This window comes from Colobus angolensis, unplaced genomic scaffold (assembly GCF_000951035.1).
Source record: "Colobus angolensis palliatus isolate OR3802 unplaced genomic scaffold, Cang.pa_1.0 Scaffold413, whole genome shotgun sequence".
Lineage (NCBI taxonomy): Eukaryota > Metazoa > Chordata > Mammalia > Primates > Cercopithecidae > Colobus > Colobus angolensis.
The window spans coordinates 792,958-817,361 of NW_012117522.1; the positions used below are offsets into that span (position 1 = coordinate 792,958).

Here is a 24,404-nt window from a genome sequence, read left to right on the forward strand (position 1 = left end):
GTCTCTACTAAAATTACAAAAATTAGCCGGGTGCGGTGGTGCACACCTGTAATCCCAGCTACCCGGGAGGCTGAGGCAGGAGAATCAGCTGAACCCAAGAGGCGGAGGTTGCAGTGAGCCGAGATTGTGCCACAGCACTCCAGCCTGGGTGACAAAGTGAAACTCCATCTCAAAAAAATAAAAATAAAAATAAAAAAGGCAGGCATATTGTTATTCCTCCTAAGTGTTCACTTATATATTTTATATATATAATATTATCATGACACTGCTCCTTTGCTGATGAGGAAACTAAGGGTCAGAGAGGTTAAATGGCTCTCTCCAAACCTCAATAGCCAGTGAGTATTGGGGGCAGGCCTAGGATTTAGGGTCCCTGTGACTCCCAGTTTAGTGCTCTTGGTGTCTCCAGAGAATGAGCCCTATACACTGAGCTTGTCTAAAGCATGTGGGAGGCCAGTCATGGTGGCTGACGCCTGTGATCCCAGCACTTTGAGAGACTGAGGTGGGAGGATTGCTTGAGTCCAGGAGTTCCAGACCTGCCTAGGCAACATGGTGAAACCCTATCTCTACAAAAAAATACAAAAATCAGCCAGGCATGGTGGCAGATGCCAGTAGTCCCAGCTACTTGGAAGGCTGAGGTGGGAGGATCACCTGAGCCCGAGAGGTCAAGGCTGCAGTGTGCCATGGCTGTGCCACTGCATGCCACCCTGGGTGATAACAGTGAAACCTTATCTCAAAATAAAAGAAAATAATAAAGCATATTGGAGCAAGTGGTATAATTTCTAGGGCTAAGTCTCAGCCAGCTGCCAGTCACCATGGGCCTTAACTCATGACAGAGTTTCGTCCCTATCATTCACACTAGAAGGAAAGAGTACCCCAGAGCAGATGTTCCCCGATCACCCTGGGATTCCTGGTCTACAGGATAATGGGGGCCCGAGCTGACACTTTCAAGTGCTCAACACCTAACAACCTGTGACTTTTCAAAAACAGAAGTCTAGAGATGTGATCACCCCACGTATTTGTGCAGTTTTCCGAGCCCTTTCCTGCTCATGATCTCATCCAACCTCCCTGACAACCTTAGCCATACATTTAATTGGTTCTTTGAAGATGTCTGCGTTTCCAGAGTCAACCTGTTCAAACAAAATACCCCAAGGAACGGATAGCATCTCACACTTTTATTGGCTCACAGCTTGGCAAGGGTTGGCAGCTGGCTGAGAATTAGGCCCTGAGAAGGAAACAGGATCGGGAGGGACTCGGAAGGGGTCAAAAGGGAAAGGAACTATGAGATGGGGAGGTAGAGATGCCCCGATGCCCTCCCAGAAGCCCACCTCACAGTTTTGCAGAAAGAGGTTCTAAGCAAGCAGAAAGAAGTTCCCAGCTCCCCCAGCCCCCATGCCACCCCCACCAACATAAAAACCAACTTTACCCATGAGGGCCAAAGGTAGAGAAGAATAGAAGAAAAGAGAAAAAGAAGGAGAGATGGGAAGACAGAATAAACCAACCATCAGAGGCTCTTCAATCTTAATTGATTTTATTCTACAAAATGCTACTCAACTGAAAGTGGAAAAGCTAGCCCCCCTCCCCCCAAAAAAATCGCAAGGGAAAGAAGTTTTAATATGTTCTTTCTTCCATAGCAGCAAGCTTTTTCTAACAAGCTTTCTTTAGTGCAAATACTGTAGGCTTGTATTACATACAGTAAAACAACAAAACGACGACAGAAAACACCACCAGAAAGGCTTCCAAACAAAGCTACTCCTCAATTTTCAAAACTATACAAAGATTTTGAGCTTGCGATTCTGCCTGGAAGGTCTATTTAGGAGACTCTCCAATGGGACCATTTCACCATTACTTTAAAAAAAAAAAAAAAAAAGTGCCCAGAAAGGTAATTAAATTCCCCACAGAGCCACATGAACCATATACAACTTGTTTTTGCCTCCACAGTCTCACAGCTGACTTCACTCCACGTCATTGACATATCTCAAATACAGATGCACAAAGCTTATTTTCTACTATACACCAAAATACTATATATACACACACATCTCCCATGGCAGAAAAACACCCTGATACCCTACTCTTTGTACAAAGTCAAATATTTTCTTCCTCAAAATCAAGTAAACACAAACTAAAATAAATGGAATAAACTTTTAATCATACAGAGAAAGTAATTTTGGGAATCAGGACAGGATCTTCCACTACGTTCTCTTACAATATAGATGTCTTGGCGACCACTGTCCCCAGAGGAATGAAAATCCACCTTTAAAAACAGAACCTTTTTATACAGTTTATACAGCACAAATCACAATCCCTGTAGAAACAAAAATGCATTATCCCAAATTAAAAAAAAAAAAAAAAAAAAAAAAGAGAGAAAAGAGAGAGGAACGGAGTATTTTAATGCTATCAGTTTCTATTCAGGCTTGATACAACATAAAGAAGATGTAAACATTTAAAATAAATAATAAAATAAATGTCCATTTCTTCTCCCCCTCCCTTTCCCAAAACCCTCTCAAAATTTGATCCAGCCCTTCCTGAACATGTCGTCAAGCATTGGATAAATTAAACCCCTTGGTTAATGTATGGCCAAAACACTAGAAGCATAAGATGCCAGATTCATAGTGGGATGACTGGGTTTCCTTTTAAAAAGCTACAGGACACACGCACGCCTGGAAATGTATACACACATGCGCACACACATAGCCCAACCTGTCAATAAATAGTGAGATGCTGGCTTTTAAGATGAATGCCAAAACAACTCAACAAGCAGAAGGTAGCAAAGGCCCCTTAAGCTTTTTAAAGAAAGTTCTACACACCACATATCCTATTGGTCCCCAAATTCTCTAAGGACTCGGGTTACCCCTTCGACCATCTGAGGAGTGCACAGGAGCACATGGTGGGGTAGAAGGAGAAGTATGGAGTGGGAGAATATTGTCGGGGATAAGTCCTTGAGAACAAACATCAGACTGAAGGCAATCTTACCTTGGATCTTTGAAGACAGACCTTCTCACCTCTAAGTGTTTCTGTTTATTCATTACTTAGGGGCCTTTTATAAAGAGATGTCCTCATCTCTCAGTCTCATCCTAAAGAGGATCTATATAAAAGCACCTAACACAGTGCCTGGCACACAGTAGGTGTATTCTTTTCCTTCCTAAAGTGGGCACAAAGATGTCCGATCAGGAAAGGAAATTGACCTGAAAATTAAATGGCGAGATTGCATTTGCACTGTTGGTCCATCAAGGAAAAGAGAAAAAAAAAAGTCCTAGTGCTCCAGACGATTCAACCACCCTCACACTTAGAATCAAGTGAGAGCAGAGGGAGATTCCTTTCCCCAAAGCCTGAGAAAGAGAAGCAGTAGTCCCAGCTGGCTCTTGACTTTGAGATGCTTGTGTGACACACCTGGCCCCCAACACAGGCAGAATGATGTTTGACTCTTTCTGAAAACCTCCCCAGTGAATTCTCTGCTTAGAGCCGGCTCCAGCAATTTCCTAAGCCTCAGCCAGGATCTCCTCCCCTTCCTGTGTCAGCAGCTTCCCCACTCACCTGGCCAGGGGGAGGACTATTCGCAGCAAGACTGGCCAGGAGGCCAAGAGGACGGTGTTTTACACGAGCTGATTAGAGTGCCTGCCCTGTGCCACCCCAGAGCTGCCTGCAGCCCAGTCGGAGTCCACACCCCTGAGCTGCCTTGTGAGTGGAGCCACAAGAAGCACAGAAGTTCCTAACCCAAACACAAAGGCAACCCAATGCAGCTGTTCCCATAGCTGGAGCCATGGAAGTGTCTGGTGATTCTGGAGTAAGGGTGTGTGTGTGTGTGTGTATGAGACAGAGAACCTGGCGGGCAAGCCGTAAGGAAGTCAACTCAGAATATGCTCATGACTTAGGTGTGAATAGTCAGTCTTCCCCAAATCAAATCACCTCTGGCTTTGGGGAAGTCGAACAACCTCCTATGACAAAGCCTGGGGGTCTTCAGAGGGAACGTAGCTCAGAGCCCTCTTACAGTCCTGTGTGTTGGCTGGAGCTTTGCCTTCTGCTGGTCCCAACATCAACACAGCTTGAAATCTGAACTGAAGCCAAGTTGTGCCTCAGGAATTTGTCCAGCCTGGCCACAAATCAGGCTGTGACCTGCACTGGGATCTTTGCTGCGCAAAGTGGGGTGTAAGGGGGCTTTTAGAAATCAAAGACAAGAAAGCAGCTTCATTTAAGAAATACCTATATGCACAAAAAAGAAAATAGCTCCCACTTGGCTACAAATACCACTTGAGATGATTACCCCTGTGAGAGCTGAGTGCACCCCAGTTTTCTCTGCCCATCTCCCGCTACTCCTGGCTCATTCTGCTGCTTGGATTCATCTCAAGCCAGAAACTCAACTGCCCAATCTTCTTAGAAGGGTCCCTCCCAGAGCCCCTGGGAAACCGGGAGGGTGGCATCACAGCCAAGAGATGCAGGAAATAACATTTTTAAAGTATTTTAAACAAAATGCTTTTTCTTTGAAACTCTCGTTTCTGCATCACTTGTACATGTCACTGCCAGTCCCACTGGCCCATGTACTTTAAGCATATGGCTGTTCTGCTCTGTGTGTCTAGTGCACGAAAGCAGGTCATGTTCGTGAAATAATGACCAGCACGCATGGACTCCACGTGCGAGGGAACAGCTGTGTGAACGTGTCACTGCTTTCTCCACAGGGCATCTTACTTGATCTTTCAGACGAGGATACTGTGACCTCTAGAGCTGAATCCCCAGCAGCAGAGTCTCTGCAGAGCACAAGCCCCTCAGAGGCTGGTTCTGGCCAGGAGCTACTCCCCGGATTCCTTTGTCAAGGCCCTGCTGGACAAGAAACTCAGCAGGAGCCATATCCCGGGGAGAAAAGGCTCAGAGAGGTGGGAAGCAGGGACCCTGCTGAGCTGTGCTCCTGCTGGAGGTCAGGGGGCCCCTTCCCCAACCCTGTGAAAGGGGGCAGCTCTCCTGCAGTGGGAAGCAAAACATCCTATCTCCAATGCCACCAGCCAGAAAGATTCAACAGACAACCAGGAATGGCGCATGAGCCACAAACCGCAGCGACAGCTCAGGCCAGCTGCTCACAGCTTGCTTGCTGCCTGGGCCAGAAGAGTGCACTGGGGTGGGAACAGGGGAGTGTAAAAGAGAAAGCACTTGATCCAGCAGGTGGCAGATGACCACAGAGGGCAGGAAAGGCCTGGCACCCTGCGGGGAGGTGAGCAGCCAGGACAGGCTGAGCGAGTGCTGGGGCAGCAGCTGCTGCAGACGCCACTCCAGTGACGGCCTCCTGCCTCCCTCCCCTGCCTCTCCATCCTCGGCAAATGCTCCTTTGAGGCTTGGGGAGGGGCTGCCTGGCAGCAATCTGGGGAAGGTCCAGGCCCACGCTCATTAAATCTCTGTGGGTGGCGTCACCCTGAGAGCCAGGGTGCGGGAAAGGCGGAGCCCAGCAGGGACTTGGAGTATAGTGTGTGGCTCCTAGGGAGGGGCGCCTCCCTGGTCTGCAGAGAAGGGTCCAGGGGCAGAATGGCAAGGCAGTAATTACAGGAGACGCCCTACTCAAGACACCAGGTGAAGGGAAGCTGGCTAGGATACCTGTGTGGCTTTGTTGGCATTATTCCTGGCCTGGTAATTAGGCGTTTGGCAAACCCAACCTGTGCCCCACTGTCTCACTCACACCCTGTCTTCTGGCCAAGCCGCTCCTCCAGAAGCCGTCTCCGAAGCTGGGCAGGAAGGGTCCTCTGAGCCTCCCAGTGAGGGGAGCATCTCCTTGAGAGCTCAGGGAGCCCGGCTGGGAGTTCTGGAGATGGTGACCGGGAGGCGTCAGGGGAGGGAAGGCTCTGTATTGCACTTTGTCCCCTTCCGGACAAGTCAGCCCCAGCAGAAGAGTCACCTGCTGCCCCATCTCCAGAAATGAAGAGCTTTAATATTCAGACCACCCAGATGAAATGTCATGGCAAATTTGATAAAAACCAAGAGGGAGTGAAACTGACACTGGGGGAGGGAAGGGGCAAGTCGAGGGAAGGTGAAACCAAAAGGCACTGAGCATGCGTGGTGAGGCAGGGAAGGACACCATCACTCCAGAGACAGTATGGTAACAAAGGGACAGGAATGGTCCAGGCCAGCTTCAGGCTCTTCAGAAGCCAGAGAGATGTCCAAGTCTACCAAACCGAGTTCTCCAAGGCTTTTCAAGAAATGGGATTTGCTCGCAAGATGAATGAGGGAGGAGGTCCCACGGCTTCCAAGAGATCAACCCAAGTCTTCCAATACTCACTGCCAAGTCCCACCTGGGTCCCCCAGAGCCAGGAAGCTCCCTGGCAAGTCCCCCTCTTGCCCTCACAGCCCTGGAGCGCTTGAAGGTGCTGGTCCCTGGGAAGGAGGAGCAAGGAGGACCCCCCTCCGGAGCTGGGGAGGGAAGTGCGCTGGGTTACAGAGCCAGCAGAGTGGGGGAGTTCAAGGAGTCTGATGACTGGTCCCCGCTGCTACTGCTTCTGCGGTGGGCCTTGGAGCAGGACTCAGAGGGAGACGCGGGTGACTCCTGCTCCAGGACGCTGGGATAGGTGAAGACGAGGTTCGAGGTGCCCGGAGTGACAGCAGGCGTGGAGGTCACCACGATAGGGGTGTGCAGGGGCTCCTCGCCGTAGAAGCCCCCAGCAATGCTGATGGGCTTGATGACAGAGCGCTGGGCTTTGTCCAGCCCCGCCGACGAGGACGAGGGGCTGTCCTCTTCCAGGGGCTCCTGTTTCACCACTACAGCGCCCACCGCGCCACCCGCACTGCGCATGGGCTGCAGCCCGGGGGCTGGAGGTGATCGGCGCTCCTCGGGGCTAATCTTGCACACTGGGCCATGAGCCACCAGCATGAACTCCAGCTTCTCCTTCTCCTTCTGCAGCTCAGCGATCTCCTTCTGCAGGCCTGACTTCTCCTCCTCCAGCTCCTCTGTCTCCTGCCAGGGAAAGAGAGGGATGTGAGGGACAGCAACCTGCCAGGGACCAATCTAGGCAGGAAAGAGAAAACCAGTAATGTCTGTCCTCAGACACTGCGAGAGCAGAGGCTCACGTACCTAACCACAGACCCTGCTGGTCTGAGTCACCTGCAGGCTCAAGATTCCTTTCATTTCCAAAGAAAGAAAGTCAGCTTGGAGAGCAGGTGAAGAAACAACTGCAGCTGCCATAACTCAGCACCTACTTCGTGCAGGACACTGTTAAGCATTTCAGAGATGATCTCATTCAACCTTCCAGGAGTTTGTGGAAGCAGATGTTATCATCACCCCATTTTGCAGATGAGGAAACTGAGGTTCAGAGGGGTTAATTTTCCAAAGTCACCGAGCTAGCAGGTGGGGTAGCCCAGCTTTGATTCCCAATGCATCTCACTCCAGAGTCTATGTGCTACTACTATGTTCTATGGCCTTGGTGCCAGGACTGCCCCCTCGGTACCCCCAAGGGGTGAGTACTGCAGAGATCTGCATGGAGAAGGGGGCATGGAGCACACCTCTACCCATCTCTCTCCTTCTCTTACTCCCCAGCCCCATGCCAGCCCACCTGTGGATAGATAAATGCTAAGCCCTAGGCTGCTAGAGTGGAGACATTGTCATGCACACTCCTGTATCCCCAGCGCCTAGAACAGTGCCTGGCTTCTCGTAAGTGCTCAGCAAATCCCTGTGGGATTATCATAGCCTCTCCTCCCTTTATTAGCTCCAATTTCTTTTTCTTTTCTTTCTTTCTTTTTTTTTTTTTTTTTTTTTGAGGGGGAGTCTCACTCTGTCTTGCCCTGGCTGGAGTGCAGTGGCATGAACTTGGCTCACTGCAGCCTCTGCCTCCCGGGTTCAAGCTATTCTCCTGTCTCAGCCTCCCGAGTAGCTGGGACTATCAGGCACCCGCCACCACGCCTGGCTAATTTTTTATTTTTCATACAGATGGGGTTTCACCACATTGGCCAGGCTGGTCTTGAACTCCTGACCTCAGGTGATCCGCCCGCCTTGGCCTCCCAAAGTGCTGGGATTACAGGCATGAGCCACGGCGCCCAGCCTTTTGCTCCAATTTCTTAAGCACATATTTCAGGACTCCCAGAACCTTCAGAGAACATTCGGTTCAGCCACCATGCTTGACATAGAAGTAACGTGACAGCCCGAGAGGGCCCGTGAGGATGCCAGGGTCACTCCACGAGGACCTCAGCCCCCTTCTTTCATCCCCAGCCAGAGAAGCAGAAGCAAGCAAGCGCACGTGGATGGGCCGCTGTGGGAGGGGAAGAGGTGTGTGTCACCAGCCTCCTCCCCACGTTTTCCCTAACATGGATTCCTGTTCATCAGTGAGGACATACGGGCAAGGGCTTCGTTCAGCAAAGCACAGCATATTCCGGAGTGAAAAACAGTTTCCGTCTGTCTCAAGGGTCTGATGAACGTCATGAGCTTCTGAGAGGCTTCCTGTGGAGGATGTGGCTCAGGGGCCTGGGTGGCTGGGTCAGAGGGCGGGGGAGGTGGGGGAGGCGGGGGAGGCAGGGGAGTAGGGTGTGAGGCCTCTGGGAGGAGGGGAGGAAAGTAGAGGAGCCTCAGGGGGCAGGGCTATTCTGGGGCGGTTGGTAAGGAGCACCACATGGGGCACAGCTCCTTGAAGTGCCAATCAGAGAAAGGTTAGTGGTGGGAGGGCCCGCTGAGGAAGTGGATTGTGGATCTGCCTCACCTGGGAATGAAGAATTCCCACTCATCCTCCCCGGTTCTAACACCTCCGAGGGACATTACTACAGGCATCACAGAATTCACGCAATTCAATTCATTCAACACCCCAGAGGGAGGGCTGCAGGACAGAGAAAGACAAGCCTAAGCAGGTGGATGGTACCGGGGAACATTAACTCAAGTGAGGGGATGGGCCGGGCGTGGTGGCTCACGCCTGTAATCCCAGCACTTTGGGAGGTCAAGGCAGGTGGATCACCCGAGGTCAGCAGTTCGAGACCAGCCTGGCCAACATGGTGAAACCCTGTCTCTACTAAAAATACAAAAATTACCCAGGCATGGTGGCAGGCACCTGTAATCCCCACTAGTTGGGAGGCTGAGGCAGGAGAATAGCTTAAACCCAAGAGGCAGAGGTTGCAGTGAGCTGAGATCATGCCACTGTACTCCAGCCTGGGCGACAAGAGTGAAACTCCATTTCAAAAAAATTATAATAATAATAAAAAAAGTGAGGGGATGTTTTCCAAAGCCCTATCCTGGGCAGTTATTGTGAGGACCACTGACAGAGTCTCTCTCATCTCCTCACTCTGAAAGCATTCCACTGGGGACAGTCATCCCTGACTCGGGGCTTCCTCCACACAGCACACGGCCCTTCCTGCAGGGCTAGGCTCTGAAAGGAGTTACGTGACGTTGGTCAGGTCAAGCTTAAGAGAGGGAAGGGCAGGGCTGTGGGTCCCCAGGTCTGGGCAATTAGGTGGCACGGGAGAGTGACTCACAAGGGCAGCATGCGGTACCATGGCCACAGCTCTGAGTTCATGACAGAGGTGGGGAACCCGCCTGCCCATAAAGGAAATGAGAAAACCCCAAGAAAATACAACCCGGCTGCCATGTGACCCATCTCCAACAAGACCTCTCCCTGGCCCAACCCATAGTGCTTAGGCCAGGCTGGGCCACTCCTGATGGTGGCAGGCATGGGAGTGGCTGGAACCTTGGGAAGTAGCCCTGGAGGGGGCAGGTCTTGCCCTGGCTCCCAACCTTCCACCATCCCTCACCCAGGAGCCCCAACCGTTCTGTGAGCAGAAAACACTCAGGCACTGCACAAAAAAAGTGGCTAGCACCCCCCGAGAAGGTTGTTCATTTCTTCCCTCTGGGCCCTGGCTGGTGCTAAACGTCACCTCCCTCCCTCTCTCTTTTTTCAATCAATACAATGCTGACCCATGTGTCCAAAGGAAGGAAAGCTCTATCTCCACTGATTCATCTGTAAAGCACTTGTGGGTAAGGAGACAGCTGTGGGAGACAGGATCAGGACCCTCGGGGCTCTCACTCCAGCCTACCCAGAGGTGCTCCCACCCTACGCAGAGCTCCTCACCGCCTGCAGCTTCTCTGTCAGCTCTCGGCGTCGGTTCCGGCACTTGGCTGCAGCCAGCTTGTTCCTCTCCCTCCGGATGCGACGCTTCTCCTCCTCTTCAGGAGACAGCTAGAGGCCAAAGCCAAGGATCATGATTAGAACAGGGACAATGGTTCACAGCATTTTTTAGCAACTGTATTTTAAGTAAGGCAAGAAGCCCTTCTGGAAATGAGGAGAGGAGGAGGAAGGGCAAGAGGAGCATGGCTGGACTCAGAGGCCCCAGAACATGTGGCTCCCTGATGTCTGGCTGCCTGGGAGGGCTCTTTGAGCTGAATCTGCCCCAGAAGGTGATATCCAAGTTTAAAGTCCATGTTTAAACAGGACAGCAATGGGTCAGGGATTCACCGGACCAGGCATGATGGCAGCACCTGTCACATCAGCCCTGACTCAGTGCCCAGGCCAGAGAGAAGAAGCTGGGGCTGCTTCTCCAAGAGTCCCCTCCTGCCAGCCAGGTGTGGTCCCACCCACTTAAGCAGCTTCTTCCAAACCCTGGCTAATTACTCCTCCTATCACTCTGCCTGCTCTGCAAGCCTCATTATCCCCATTTGGTTAAGTAGCTGGGCCTGGAGTCCCCACACAGGTAAGAACCACCCAGGGGGGAATGTTATGTTGCTGATGGGAGCGTCAAGAGTGCCACTCCACTCCCGATTTCCTCTGCCAATCCGAGAATGCCAGCTGCTCACGGTTCAACCCCAAGTACTCCCCCACATGCCTGGTGCAGTGCTAAGTTGGACAGGACATGCAAAATGAAGAGGAGCCCCCGGCAGGTAAAATCCTGCTGCCCACCATATCCATCCACTCAACAAGTGAGCACCTGGTTCCATGTGCAAGATGCAGTTCTAAGGGCTTAGGATTTATCTGCGAACCAAACAAAGGAAGATTCCCCTGCAAAGAGCTTAGGATCTAGCTTCTTCCAATGAGATGGTTAGGAACTTGTCACTCACACCAGAGAGCATGAACTCTGCTCTCCTGAGCAGGGCTAATACTCTGGTTCCACAGAGCCCTGCAGAGCCATAACCCCAGTGCCTCTGTCAGGGAGAGGTAACACAAGGAGATGGCTGTGGGCCAAAGCAGAAAGCAATGCAAAGGGAAAGACCACTCATTCGGTTATCAAACACTGACTGCACACCTACTAAGTGCCCGGCGCTATACTGGGAGCCTAGAAGACCTCAAGGGGAAGAAGACCTGGGTCAGCTCTCACGGGACCCTGGGGGCAAAATCAAAGCTACTTTTGGAGGAACAGGGAGAAGCTGCCCCAAGGAGGGATACTGCCTTGACTTCAGTATCCCTTTCCCCATGAAGGAAAGAGCCACTGTCCTGGTTGGGTCCAAGTCAGAGTCCCACAAGGCTCCCTCCTGCCCTGGAGGTCTGCTGCTGTGGTATTCTGAACAGCAGAGAGAGGACAATCATCACAGCACCAGAGAGGACAACCCCATGCCTGTCACACAGAGAGGAGGCCACGGCCCGGCTGAGGTCATGAGGCCACTTGGCCAAGGCCCTGAATACTTGCTGCTCCTAAACCTGTCTTGTCTCGAGCCCGGCAGAATTGCCAAGAAAGCCTTATGGCCCTGCTGCAGGCCTGGGTTTAGGGCTCACCACAGAAAGGGCCACAAGGGCTCCCCTTAAGGCCCAGGAAGTCCCCTAGATCCCTCGCTAATGAGGAGTAGAAAAGAAGGAGGCTTGCCTTGACCCACTTCAAGCCCTCCTTCCCCCTTGGCTGCTTCTGGACAACTTTCGGCCTCCTGACTGACCTAGAAGTCTCTCCGCTGACTGGTGAGGTGTGGGGCAACTTGTGGGAGCTGTCGACGTAGGAAGCGTTCGGGGCGGTGAAATCAACGTGGTTCCAGCTTCAGTGTGTCAGCAGCACCACGTACCCACCCACAAGCCACACACACCCTCCCCTCCCCACCTCCTCAGAGTCGCCGCCACGGGGCACAGAGGGAACCTCCCAGGCGGGCTCCAGAGGAGGCCTATGAGGCACCAGGCTGGCTCTGGGGGCAGGCTCCTCCCTAGCAGGGTGGCTCGGGGAGGCTAGTGACAGCCAGAGTAAGCTTCAGAGCAAAGCCCTGAGGGCTGGGAACCTGAACAGCCAAGGTTCTAAACTGCCACTGCCCAGGCTTCCTCAGAGCTGCTGGGAGATGTGTGAATTCCCAACTGATGTGGAATAAAATGCTCCTTGTTCTCTCCCTCCCTCTCAAAAAAGGAAGGAAATTCTCCAGATTGTATGAGGCACGCCTAGGTGGTGTGGTGGGAAAACCGCAGGACTAAAGGTCAGGAGAAGTGGGTTCCAGTGCTGGCTCTGCTGCTAACTCACTGTGTGACTCTAACAGGGACCTTCACCTTTCTGGGTCTCCATTTCCTTGTCTATAAAATGGGTATAAAGGGAAAATGAGAAAAGATAGTCTCCAAAGTCCCTTTTGGATATAAACTTCTAAATTTGGTGTGAGGTAGGCCCAGAAGAGAATGGAGAGCGTGGCCGGGCGCGGTAGCTCACGCCTGTAATCCCAACACTTTGGGAAGCTGAGGTGGGCGGATCACCTGAGGTCAGGAGTTCGAGACTAGCCTGGCCAACATGGCAAAATCCCATCTCTACTAAAAGTACAAAAAAAAATTAGCCAGGCATGGTGGTGTGTGCCTGTAATCCCAGCTACTCAGGAGGCTGAGGCAGGAGAATTGCTTGAACTGGTGAAGCGGAGGTTGTAGTGAGCCAAGATTGTGCCACTGCACTCCAGCCTGGGCAATACGAGCAGGACTCCATCTCAAAAAAAAAAAAAAAAGAGAGAGGGAAGAAAAGAAAACAGAATAGACAGCATTCAGCACATCCTCCGGCTTTGTGGTCCTGCTAGCCCCAAAGAGTCCCTGGCAAGCCTGGCTCTCACTCAGGATCACTTATATCCCAGAAGAGCCCAGCTCATCGGTGAGTATAAGGCTTTGCACCTTGGACTCCGTGAAGGAAGCATATTTATAAAGGTCATTATAAGCATGGCTACTGCAATATTTACAACTGCAATTATAGAAAGCAACTGTGAGGAGAATACTGGCCACTTGCTCCAGCAGCAGAGGCCCCACATGCAGCCGTGAATCTATTACAGAGTCTAGCAGACACACCCCCCGCAAGTGGCTCTGCACTGTGGTTCCGCCATTAACAGAAAAAACCAACAAGTAGGAGATGCAACACCCAGCTTTGTCCTCGGAGGAGCTGAGCTCCTGAGAAAGCTTCCAGTTCCTTGGTGTGGTGATCCCTGTAATTCCAAGTATCCTGGGGTCTGGATCTACCCTGATCCACTGGGAACCATGTTTGAAAGGTCCGTATATTGGAACATTGTGGCCCTGGGGATCACAGAGTGAAGATGGACAGTGGTTGAAATGGGGAAGGGTTCCACAGCTGTCACTGGAATAGTTTTCCAGGATAACAATTCCTTTGGAAAAGGGATTCCACTGCTAAAGTATTTTCCCTTCCCTGGGCTCAGGGTGGCACAGCCTTGGAGAAAGAACACTGCATAAGGGGTCCAGGGAACTGGGATCTAGCCCAGACTTCCCCACTCACTGGTCGAGTGGCCACATGCAGGTATGTCTGGCCCTTGCTTGTATCATCTCACATGGGGGTGAGACGGGGTTCTCTGAGGCTGTATTCCATTCTTTCTGGAATTATGCATGATTCTGATTTCCCTTTCCAGAACCAGGGGACTTGGCACTGCCCTGGCTCACTGCTGACCCGAGCAATGAGCCTCTTGAGTCCTGGGTATGTGCTGCCTAAATAGCAGCGCCCCCGCCTCTTCCCCATTTTCTGGCTTCCCTCTCCAGCCAGGTTCTTTCTCAAAGCTGAGCCCCTTGAAGAGAAAAGGGCTGATGTCTGGCCTCCCCCGCCTCATCCTTCCATCTGTTCATGCCACTGAATGGACTCTAAAGACCCAGAGTTACTGCACTGCTGGAATATGCATTCTAGGCCCTTGAAATGGGCTCCTGCCCTGAGTTGGAGGCCTGGAACACTGAGCAGGAATGGGAAGTTGAGGGCAGTGCCGGCCCAGAGCTTGACCCTGTAGGTCTGCTGGGTGCCTGGCCTGCACTAGACCCTGGGAAACAGCTAAGGGCTAATCCTAAAAAGCTCACAGCCAGGGTTCATTGGCTGCTTGTCCCATGGCCCTCTGGCCAAGGATCAGAGAAGGATCCTGCTGTGGCAGGTCGTGACGGTCCTTCCCATCTGTAGCCAAGTCCTGACTGGCAGGGACCATGATCCCCTTTTTGTGGCTGAGGAAACTGAGACTCAGAGATTTTAAGGGACACAAGCGAGGTGACAGAGCCAGCCTGAGTCTTGGGTCTCCAGTTCCACCTCCAGTGAGGGGGGATGACGTGCTCTTCAACTCCTAGCTCCCTTTTCTCCCCTGCTCTCAGAACATTAACCCTACCAGACTGCAGGAAAACGCTGTGTGTTTCTGGGGCTCTGAAAGCCACTGACGTGGCTCCTTCCCACTGGTCTGAGCTGTACCTGCTCATCTCTCCTTCTGCGGCCCACGGTGGTGCCAATGGTCTTGATCACGCCGGGTCTTGGGAGGGCCATGTGTCCAGGGACAGAGGCCAGGCCCGGCAGGGGGCTGTAGGGGTGCGAGCGAGGGTACGGGTTGGACATGGAGGTGATCACTGTAGGCTGCACCATCCACTGCAGGTCCTGGCTGGTCGTGATGGCGTTGATGGTGGGGATGAAGGCACTGCCTGAGCCAGGCATATCTACCCGGAATTTCTGAAATGAGGAAAAAAATACAATTGAGCCAATAAATACTAAGCTGAACAGGATACTTAATAATAACTGAACAGAGCCGAGGCAAAAACCGGCACAGAGCAAGGTCAGTGTTTGGAGGGCAAGATCCGGCCCCCAGGTGGGCCTGGACAAGTCCTGAGCATCCAAGAATCAAGAGGGAAATCTTAACTATTATTCCTGGGGCTTCACGTTGGACCTGCTCCCTGACTGGGGTCCTGAGAACTCCATCCCCCGGTGGCTCAGTGAGGAAACTGTCATATCCCAAATGACTTCCAAGATAAATGTGGTCCCCAGCACTCACATTCGGCAGGCCTTCTTGGCAGCTCTCCAGGATACACATCTGCAGGATGTGGCACCTGGGTCTCTTAAGCCTCTGAGTCACCTGCCAACTGTTTCTCAGGGTACCGGCTCAGGACACCTTGAAGGGATTTGCACACCACTAGCTTTGCACCAGCAAAGATCACCAAGGGAGCATACTGTGTCTGCCTTTGTCACTTTCCAAAGAGGTTCAGGACAGAGCTATGACTCCATCAGGGCACAGCCAGGTCCAGGAAAAGATGTCCTCTAACCCACGAGACTAACAAGTAGCGAGTGGCATTTGCAGCCAGACATCCCTTGCTCTCCTTGTCCCTCCTCCTTTCCCATCATTAGCATCCTGCTTGGGGCAGACCGGCTGAGTGTGTCTCTCTACTCCGCTACATAGGCATCGATCTATGTTCACAGATGTTTCTGTGGGAAACTCTGGTGCTGCTAGTGCAGTTTTCTCCCCGCTTCTTAATTTATGCCCAGACCACGTTGCAGAACTCTTTGGAACATGCTGCAGGAAGCATTCTATTTAAAATATAAGATGATGACAGAGTATAGAAACTAAAATGGGCTGTGCTCCTTAGCAGTTGGTCTTGACCTTTCTCCAAGGCAGCTACTGGAAAATGGAAGAAGTGGGGAGGAGAGGAGGGCCCCCCACTTCTAGCTTTCCAGGGGAAAGTCCCCCTAATGGAACCCAGGTGAACCTTCATCTTCAGATGACTCCTGTGTCCACATCAAGCTTCTCCAAGTAGTTTCTTTCCCACTTAAAAAAGTGGGTGAAATGATGACAACAGCTAACATTTCCTGGGCACTTACTAAATGTCAGCCACCATGTCTTACCTAGATTATCTCACTAAATCTCCCTCTGAGGGAAGAACAACCATTAGCTGCATTTTAGGGACAGAAATCTAGGCTTAGTGAGATTAAGTACTTTATCCAAGGCCACATTGCTAATAAGCAGCGGGGTCAGGATTCAAACCCAGTCCAGCCCAACAAAGAGGCCAGAGCCCCTGGACACAGTGTATGGAAGCTCCTTTGCCACTACTTCTTTCCTTCTCAAAATCCAGCCCTAAGTGCTGGTTATCTACCCCCACTGCCCTCAGTGTCAGGTCATCCCCTATAGACCTTCCCTCTCACCAAGAAGGTCCCACTGGCCCCGAATGGAACCCCACTATCATTAGCATGGATGCTGTAGTACCCTCCCTATGCTGGTCCAATCAGACCAACTAGAATAGAAGCATTCGCAGCAATGGAAGCTGGAACCACCACTGTCTTTGCCTCGTCACATCAGGGTTCCTGCCGTGTAAATAATGCATAGAGTACCTCACTACAGCTGACGGAGCTGGGGACCCCTTCTTGCTCAATTCCCTCCTATCTGCCTGACCCCAGTCTGTATGGTGGAACAGCTGCCTCACCTCCCAGACCACCCCAGGGGCCCAGGCCAAGGGCATTCAGTGAAGAGAGCTGCCCAGCACAATGGATTCTAGGATTCTAGAGGAAAGTTACCCAGTGCAATGGATTCTGGGGTTCAGGAGGAGAGCTGCCTAAAGCAATGGGCTCTAGGATTCTGGAGGAAAGTTAGCCAGTGCAATGCATTCCGGGATTCGGGAGGAGAGCTGTCTAGAGCAATGGCTTCTGGGATTCTGGAGGAAGGTTACCCAGTACAATGCATTCTGAGATTCAAGAGGAGAGCTATACACAACAGCGGGTTCTGGGATTCTGGAGGAAAGTTACCTGGTGCAATGCATTCTGGGATTCAGGAGGAGAGTTGCCTAAAGCAATGGGCTCTGGGATTCTGGAGGAAAGTTACCTAGCTCAGTGCATTCTGGGCTTCAAGAGGACAGCTGCCTAGATCAATGGGTTCCAGGATTCTGGAGAAAAGTTACCCAGTACAATGGATTCTGGGATCCATGAAGAGAGCTGCCCAGGGTGATAGATTCTGAGTTGCATTTCTGAAGGCAAACAAAAGTGGGCTTTTTATCAGGCGCTGACTGAAAAGCAGCAGGTGTGTGCACGTGAAGGAGGGAAGAGTGCAGTGAACAGGAAAGCATCCAAGTGGGAAATGATCTTCAAAGAGGAAAAATGGCCAATTGGGGCTGGGCTGTGAGTAGGCAGAGTCGTGAGAACAGCAGGCATGGCTGAGTGTGTGTAGAAGCACCAAGTCCCAGACAGCTATCTTTTTCCCGAGTTGCCGGATGGGAGGGGTGGGGAGTCAGCACTGCACTCGGGGTCAGGAGGCATGGGGTTAAGGCCTGTCTTAGCCACTGAGTGCCTTGCCCTGGGCTCAAGGACTCAATTCCATGGATGTAAAGGGGAATACTCATCAAACTCACTGCACTGTCATGAGGATTAAATGAGTAGCTACTTCAGGCTATAAAAGCACACCAGTGGTTCTCAACCCTGGCTACACATGAGAATATTCCCAAGGAGCTTGTAAAAAATACACCAATGTCAGAGCCTCGCCATTAGACCTCTAAAATAAATGGTTTGGGGCCGGGCTCTGATAAGTTTTTTTTTAAAAAAACAAAAACAAACAAAAAACCTCCCAAGGCGATTCTGTTGTGCAGCCAGGGTTGAGGAACATTGCTCCAGACAAATGGAAGGTCATCACCACCATCACCATCAACATTAGATGTGCCTGTGGACTCTGCACAGGAGGCTCCAGGGAGAAGTGCCAGCTCCCCACTCCTGGGAAGCACCCAACTTTTAAATTCCATTTCTCTCCCCAAGCCAGATTCTGGGTTTGAAATGCACCTGAGGCATCCAGCACACAATGGTTTGATATGATCCCCCTCCTCCATGGGGAAGCTGTCAGCTTTCCTTCTAGGAAAGCACCTAAGAAAGTCACTCCTCATTCCAACAAATAAAAGTGCTCCTGTTTTAGGCTTGGGGAACCCAGCAGAAAATCTGAAGCAAAGCTGAGGGACAAAGACCCCTTCGGAATAAGTGGATGCCTATTAGCCCCTCTGAGGCCCTCCAGTCCACCCGCTGTGGAGGGCAGGTCCGCGGCGTGTGCTCCCCGGTATACATCAGCCAGATTCCTTGCAGCAATGGCTTGGTCTAGACAAAACAAGACAGCAATAAAAACCAGCCAGGAGGTAATGACTGCCTCTGAAAACGCATGTACACCTTGTTTCAGACAGGAGGTAAAGCCATCTGGATAATGCACTGGCTCTAAACTGCAAGGAAAACAATGTCCCATCCCCAGAGGGGCCCAGGGCTCTGATAAAGAAGGCTTTTGTCTCCAAGAGAAGCCTCTCTGGGAGACACACAAAAGTTTCAATTAGATCTGGCAGATGGGCCTTGTCTCAACTCCCAACATGTTATTCAGAAACGTGTTATTCAGAAACGTGTTATTCAGACACTGGGGCAGGAGAGAAGAGGTGAAGTTAGGAGTTTGTGGTCCCAGCAGTTAGCCTAGCATTCCTCTATGCCAATAGACCCGAGAATCAGCCAAATGTCACACTGGAGATAAATCATGGTTCTCTATGGACGAGTTAACATCAAACACAAACCAAGATAGAGCTGCTCAGCTGGGGGCTACAGGGCTGTTTCAGACCTGCTGCAGTGCCAGGAGTGTGCTGGGAGTGACGGGATCAGGAGAGATAACCCAAAAACCTCACTTGGCTCCCTGGGACTCTGTAGCCAACATGTTCTCCTCGAGGACACTCTGAAGATGCTGGATGCCTGTGTAGCATTCCAGCCTGGCAAAGCCTCGAAATACTTTACCATGTCACCCTGTCAACTGCTGGGTGGGCAAGAATGCTTATAAAAGGATATAGTGGTCCCCCATCTACCTCCTAGAGCAGAGTTTAGCAAACTTTTGCTGTGAAGGGTCAGACAGCAAATATTTTAGGCTTGGTGGGCTATACGGTCTTGGCTGCAACTCAATTCTGCCACCACAGTGCGAAAGCAGCCCTAGATAACATGTAAACAAATAGGCATGACTGTGCCACTGAATTTTATTTAGAAAAATACTCAGACCATAGTTTGCCAACCCCTGTCCCAGAGGTTCATTCTCATCTCCCATGCTCAGGTTGCAGGGAAAAGAATACAGAGGAAATAAGAAAGCAAACAGTCAGAACTGAGATGTTCCTTCAACCCAGGTAGCCGAGGAGATGGGCTCGCATTCATCAGCTTGAACCTCCAGACCCTGAGTCGACGTTCAAACCCATACAAGCCTTGTGGTCTTTGGGCATGGCAACTCCCATCACCCTGCTGTACCCTGTTGCTAGGGTGCCACGGGGCTGCTTAGGAAGGATGCGCGTGCTCCTTCCACTGCCAATAAGCAAGACAGCTGAGGACACGGACCCTCGACGGCCACCAAACCTCAGCAGGTCAGAGACATTCCCCAGCCCAACAGTTGCTGATTTGGGAAAACTGCCTCCTGAGACTCTATACTAGAGCCTTGGCTTCAGGCATGAACCCGCCGTGGCTTTTTGCTGACAGGTATTGGAACTAGGGTTTGGGCCCCTACAGGCCTGGATGGGGCCGAGGGCTTATCCCAGAGACTTGTGAGTGGGCAGAACTGGTATGTGAGATGGAAGTCAGGGTTGGGGTTCTTGGCCCAGTCCCTTGGCCAGGCAATTCTCCATCAGATGGATTTTCGTCTGGGTTGTCAAGCATTCAAGCCATGAAGCCCTGTGGACTCTGTAACCTGCCTTGCCAGGGAAGCAGCTATGATTGAGTGTATCTAGGAAGGGACTGGGTTCTTTCCCTTTAAAAACCCTTTCTTTAGACTCCCAGGATGGAAAAGGGACAACTCCAACAGCCTAGAGATTGGCTCCAGGGAAGAGAAAAGGATAAGGGCACACGCTGTCTCATACTTCCCGTCACATCCCCTCTGAGGTCCAGTTTAATGCAAATGCTTTGTATTTTTACTGAAGCTGGGATGTTCCCCAAAGCCTTCCTTAAGGAATTTAACCAGTCTTCATAGGTTCTGCGTTGAACATCACTTTGACCTCTGACCTTTCATTCCTCTCTGAAGAAATACCACTATGTCACAATGGAAACTGTTACTAATAAGTTGTGATTTCCCAAAGCTTTACAGTTTATAAACGCTCTCTTAGGTGACCCGCCTCCCTTCAGCCTCCCTGCTTTCCTGGGTTCCCTTGAAGGAGTTACTCTAGCCTCTTCCACCTGGCTTCCTGCCAGGAGGAAGATAACTAGGGAAGGAAAGAAACAGAAAGAGAAGGCAGCCCCTGCCAGGGCCCTTTTGGCCAGAAGCGCCACTCCAAAGCACTGGGGAATACACCCCACTATTCTGTGGGCCCCTTTGGAGCCCCCACAGCTCCCCGGAGGCTCTACACTCCATGGGAATGACATGTCCTCTCATCCTCCCTTAGAGCCACAGGAAGGTGAGCCTAGGAAAGTCTCACTGCCATGGGACAGGGCTGAGAGACCAGGTGGGTCAGGAGAAATCTTACACCTTCCCTCTCTGGCCCAGGGAGCTGAGAAGGGATAGAATTACCAGATGGGGTTTGGAACAGATATATTTGCCCCAATCAGGGCAGTTGCTGTCATTTTGAAATACCGTGGCCACCAAAAGACAACACGTACAACATAGATGAGACATACCCACAAAGTAATGATGCTATTTTTTTCTTTGTTTCAACGAATAGACCAGAATGTTCATCTCCTTACTTATCACAACCAGTATCTTTATTCCTATCTAATAAATGAGAAAAAAAAATCCAAGTTACTGATGGCAAAGGTGCCTGCTTTGGTGTCCTTTGTCGTGGGCGTGCTCTCCCAGGTAGACTCCAGAGGCCTGAAGGACACGGGGTCCCACCCTACTTTGGACTCAGCGGGATCATCCAGACTTGTATGTCAGACTTGGCTCCAAAGAGGCTTTTGGTAATTTCCAAATATCAAATTCACCCTTCAGAGGACAAAGATTTGTTAGCAGGGAGGATTTTCAAAAGAATACGCTGAAAGCAACTGCAAAAGAGGGGGTACTGCAAAACCTTTCTCAGTCTGAGAAGAGCCACAGCATTCGGATAAGCATTTAGTCTCCTCAAGGAAAAAACAAGGAAGGGGACAATAGTGATTTGGATGAATAAGTTCTGCTGTATTTGTATTAAGATAGAAAAGAAAAAAACAAGTCTCCCAATTTTACCCTCACCTTGAATAAGACAGGCAGAAACAGAAATAGGTAGTGGAAATGCACTCAGGGTTTTGGATAGGAAAATTCAACTGCCAGTCAGACAATACATGACTGCTATTTCACCCCAGTCCCTTTGATGAAAAAGTGAAGCTGACTTCCACCATCAAGAATCAGCGGAACAGACAAATTCTTGGGATAACATTTTGTTTGATCCTAATCTACAACATCTGTAAGATCAAGGGGGGAAAAAAAAAGCACCAGACCCTTAATCTATGCCTCCCACATTCCCACCAACTGAACAAGCCCCCTCCTAATATAAGCACATAAGAAAACATGCCTTGGGAATTTGAACAAATTGTGAAGGCACCCTAATGAACAGACAGACATCAAAATAGAAAAAGAAAAAAGCACTCCTTTTTTAACCAGGTTTTATTTAGAACAGAACAAAAAAGAAACTCAAAGTCAAGCAGTTCCTAGTTAACCAAGGTTAAATATGTGGCATTTATTTGTCCCTCATTAAAAAGAAAAAGCATCCTAAGAATTCCAAACTCACCAATTTAACACTCTGGGACTGGAAAAATACATTCCCAAGATAGTTGTCCTAAAAATTTCCCATAGAGGGCACTAGAGAGGTATGATTGAAGCTGGGTTGGGAATCACAGTCATTTCTGGTAAAAGTTCTTTGATGTGAGGAATGTCCCAGTCTGGTACAGTTGGCAAAAGTTCACTCTGGGGAATTGTGTGTGTGTGTGTGTGGGGTGTGTGTGTGTGTGTGTGTGTGTGTCTTGGGAAGGAGTGGTTGAGGAAGAAGAGTGCTAGTCTGGTATTCCTTAACTCCAAAAAGGAAATACTGCCCTTGATTTATTTTCACAAGTTATCTGAGAAATAGCAGCCTTGGAAAAGTTCTAGGTCTTGTTTTTGTTTTGTTTTTTTCATTAAAAGGGGGCCAGCTGATGAAAACAAGTTATGAAATGACCTATGTTTGTGTAACTGGCTGGATTGCGTAATGCTCAGGCCCTGAAACCGTAACAGTCAAGCAGCCAGGCAGGGCATATATCTGGGAGATGTTTTCCTAGGAAAGTTAGGAGAGAAAAAACAACAGCAAAAAGAAAAATCCAAGAAGGGGAGGTGTGTGCAACAATTACTGACAAAACAAAATCACCAATGACCAACTTTTGAGATTAAAACTATAACTGGAACAGGAAATATTTTTCATGCCTCAAGTTCCTGCCATATATAAGAACAGAGGCTGGAACAAAGACTAGTCTGCTCCCCCCACCCCCAAAGTCACTGGAGCTCATGGCCATGTGTTAAGATCAGCTTCATGAAGCTAGAGGGGACGGGAAAGCTCTGGGTTGAAGAACTGGCAACAAACTGATCAGAAATATTGGACTCCCAAAAGAGAGACCTGAAAAAAATAAAATTCACTTCCCCAAAGAAAAACCAGAGAACTGTCTCATATGGATCAGTCCACTGAGATATGCCATAAAAGAGAAAGGCCCATCTACTAACTGCCAGGAAAGTCTCCCAGTAAAGGAAGCTGAGAGAAATAAAGTGATTACAGGTTTTATCTAGTATGTAGTAGTTACCTCCAGCCCAAGATCGGGCAAGGTCATAGCACAGACTTGTGAAGGAACAAAAGCCTCTGAGGTCAGTCCTCAGGACCACAGAACGATTTTGTTCACAGTTGGAGCAACGACGGAAAAATCCACCCCGTTCCTCCTCCTCCCCCACCCAACCACGACCACACCAAGGAGCGGACAGGCCAAGAACCTCGTCTCAAGTGGCATTACCTTGCCAGTCCCTCTGGTTTGAAAGGCGTCTCACACACTGCCAGGTCGAATGGGCAGGCGTCTATGTGAGAACCCCGTGCACTGGTTATTGCTAATTGCAAAATCCTCATGTGTTACAGCATGCTAGGAATTAGCCAACAGCTGCTTTTTGCTTCGGTAATGAGGCCCTATTACACTCTGCTGGACTGAGTTCTCTTCCTTCTTCCTAGCACTGGTTTCCTGTCTGATTTTCTTCCAAAACCGGGAATTGCCTCCGCTCACATCCTGGGCTCAAAGCCCTGGTGACACAGATTATTCAGTTGAGGCAATGATGTCCGGTCTGACATCCCTGCAGGCCCCAGGGTCTATGCTAAGCCAGGCAGTGAGATTGTAATACTCCAACGATAACTGCCAAAGACACATTAGGGAAAAGAACAGAGAAGAAATCAAAAGATCCCTTCCTGATTTCAGGGAGGAGGACAGGCGTTTGGGGTTTGTTGAACGGGAGAGGGAGGGAATGGGTACAGACTTCAACCTATTCCCTCATGATGTTTACATTCAATACAAACCACCAACGGGGCTGGGAAGCCAACATAACCAGTAACTTTTCGGATTTAAAACTCATCACCTTGGTGCTCAATACGAACGGTGCATTGACTGCACCCTCAATGAACAGACCAGGCTGTCTCTACTGCGGGTGCTTATAGGAGCACCATGGGAGGCAGAGGGAAGGCAGAAAAGCCATTTTGGGGACTCACCAGGTATAGGGAATTACTTTGGAACAAGGGATCCCTCATCAGATCCAAAAGAGAGCCATGTTCCATAAGACTTTCCAGCTGAATCCACCCCTCCCTGGAAGCCCACCCCAGCCCCTTCTAGAGGCCAAGGCCACCGCCTTATGGAGCATTCCTTGCTGCAGCCAACTGTGCTAGACTCCACAGATGCTGACCACTGTGGGCTTCATGTTGTATTGGGCCTGCGTTAACCCAGCTCTCTCTCGAGACAGAGCGGGTGGGGAGCCGCAGCAGAGGGCAGGCACGCCATCAGCAACCCCCCCCCCGCCCCCAACAACACCTTCCTGGTATTTATAAACACAGAGATCACACACACAATCCCTCCAGTGCAAACCAGTCCGGCTGCTTTAGAAACAAGTTGTTTTCTGCTTCCAGAACCACCCAGGAGCCTGTGTGATGTCTCTTCCCCCACCCGACCCCCTCTTCTCTCTGCCGGCCTCCTTGCTCCAGGTACCCCCAGACCCTCAAGGTGCTCCTTCGTTCCTGGGGGGCAGTGCAGCCTCCTGTCCCCGACCCTTACTGAAGACGGGCGGGCAGGCGGGCAGGCACGGGGCACACAGGCGGCATGAGCCAATCAAGGTTGGCTTCTTCCTTCCTGACCTTCGCACCTGATTC

The 24,404-nt window shown here is 50.6% G+C and overlaps 1 protein-coding gene across 2 annotated transcripts; it reads right to left on the reverse strand.

Annotated features, from left to right (window-relative positions):
* Nucleotides 1–1,923: 1,923 nt before the first annotated feature.
* FOSL2 (FOS-like antigen 2) lies at nt 1,924–23,551 on the reverse strand. Of its 2 annotated transcripts, XM_011956293.1 has the most exons (4): nt 23,017–23,551; nt 14,542–14,793; nt 10,017–10,124; nt 1,924–6,928 (listed from the first exon to the last, which is right to left on the reverse strand). In XM_011956293.1, exons 2-4 carry the CDS (start codon nt 14,776–14,778, stop codon nt 6,410–6,412), a joined length of 864 nt encoding a protein of 287 aa, XP_011811683.1. In that variant the 5' UTR covers nt 14,779–14,793; nt 23,017–23,551; the 3' UTR covers nt 1,924–6,409. The 2 variants fall into 2 exon arrangements, with proteins under 2 accessions (XP_011811683.1, XP_011811682.1); XM_011956292.1 differs by lacking the exon at nt 23,017–23,551 and having other exon boundaries at nt 1,924–6,979; nt 14,542–14,790.
* Nucleotides 23,552–24,404: the final 853 nt, after the last annotated feature.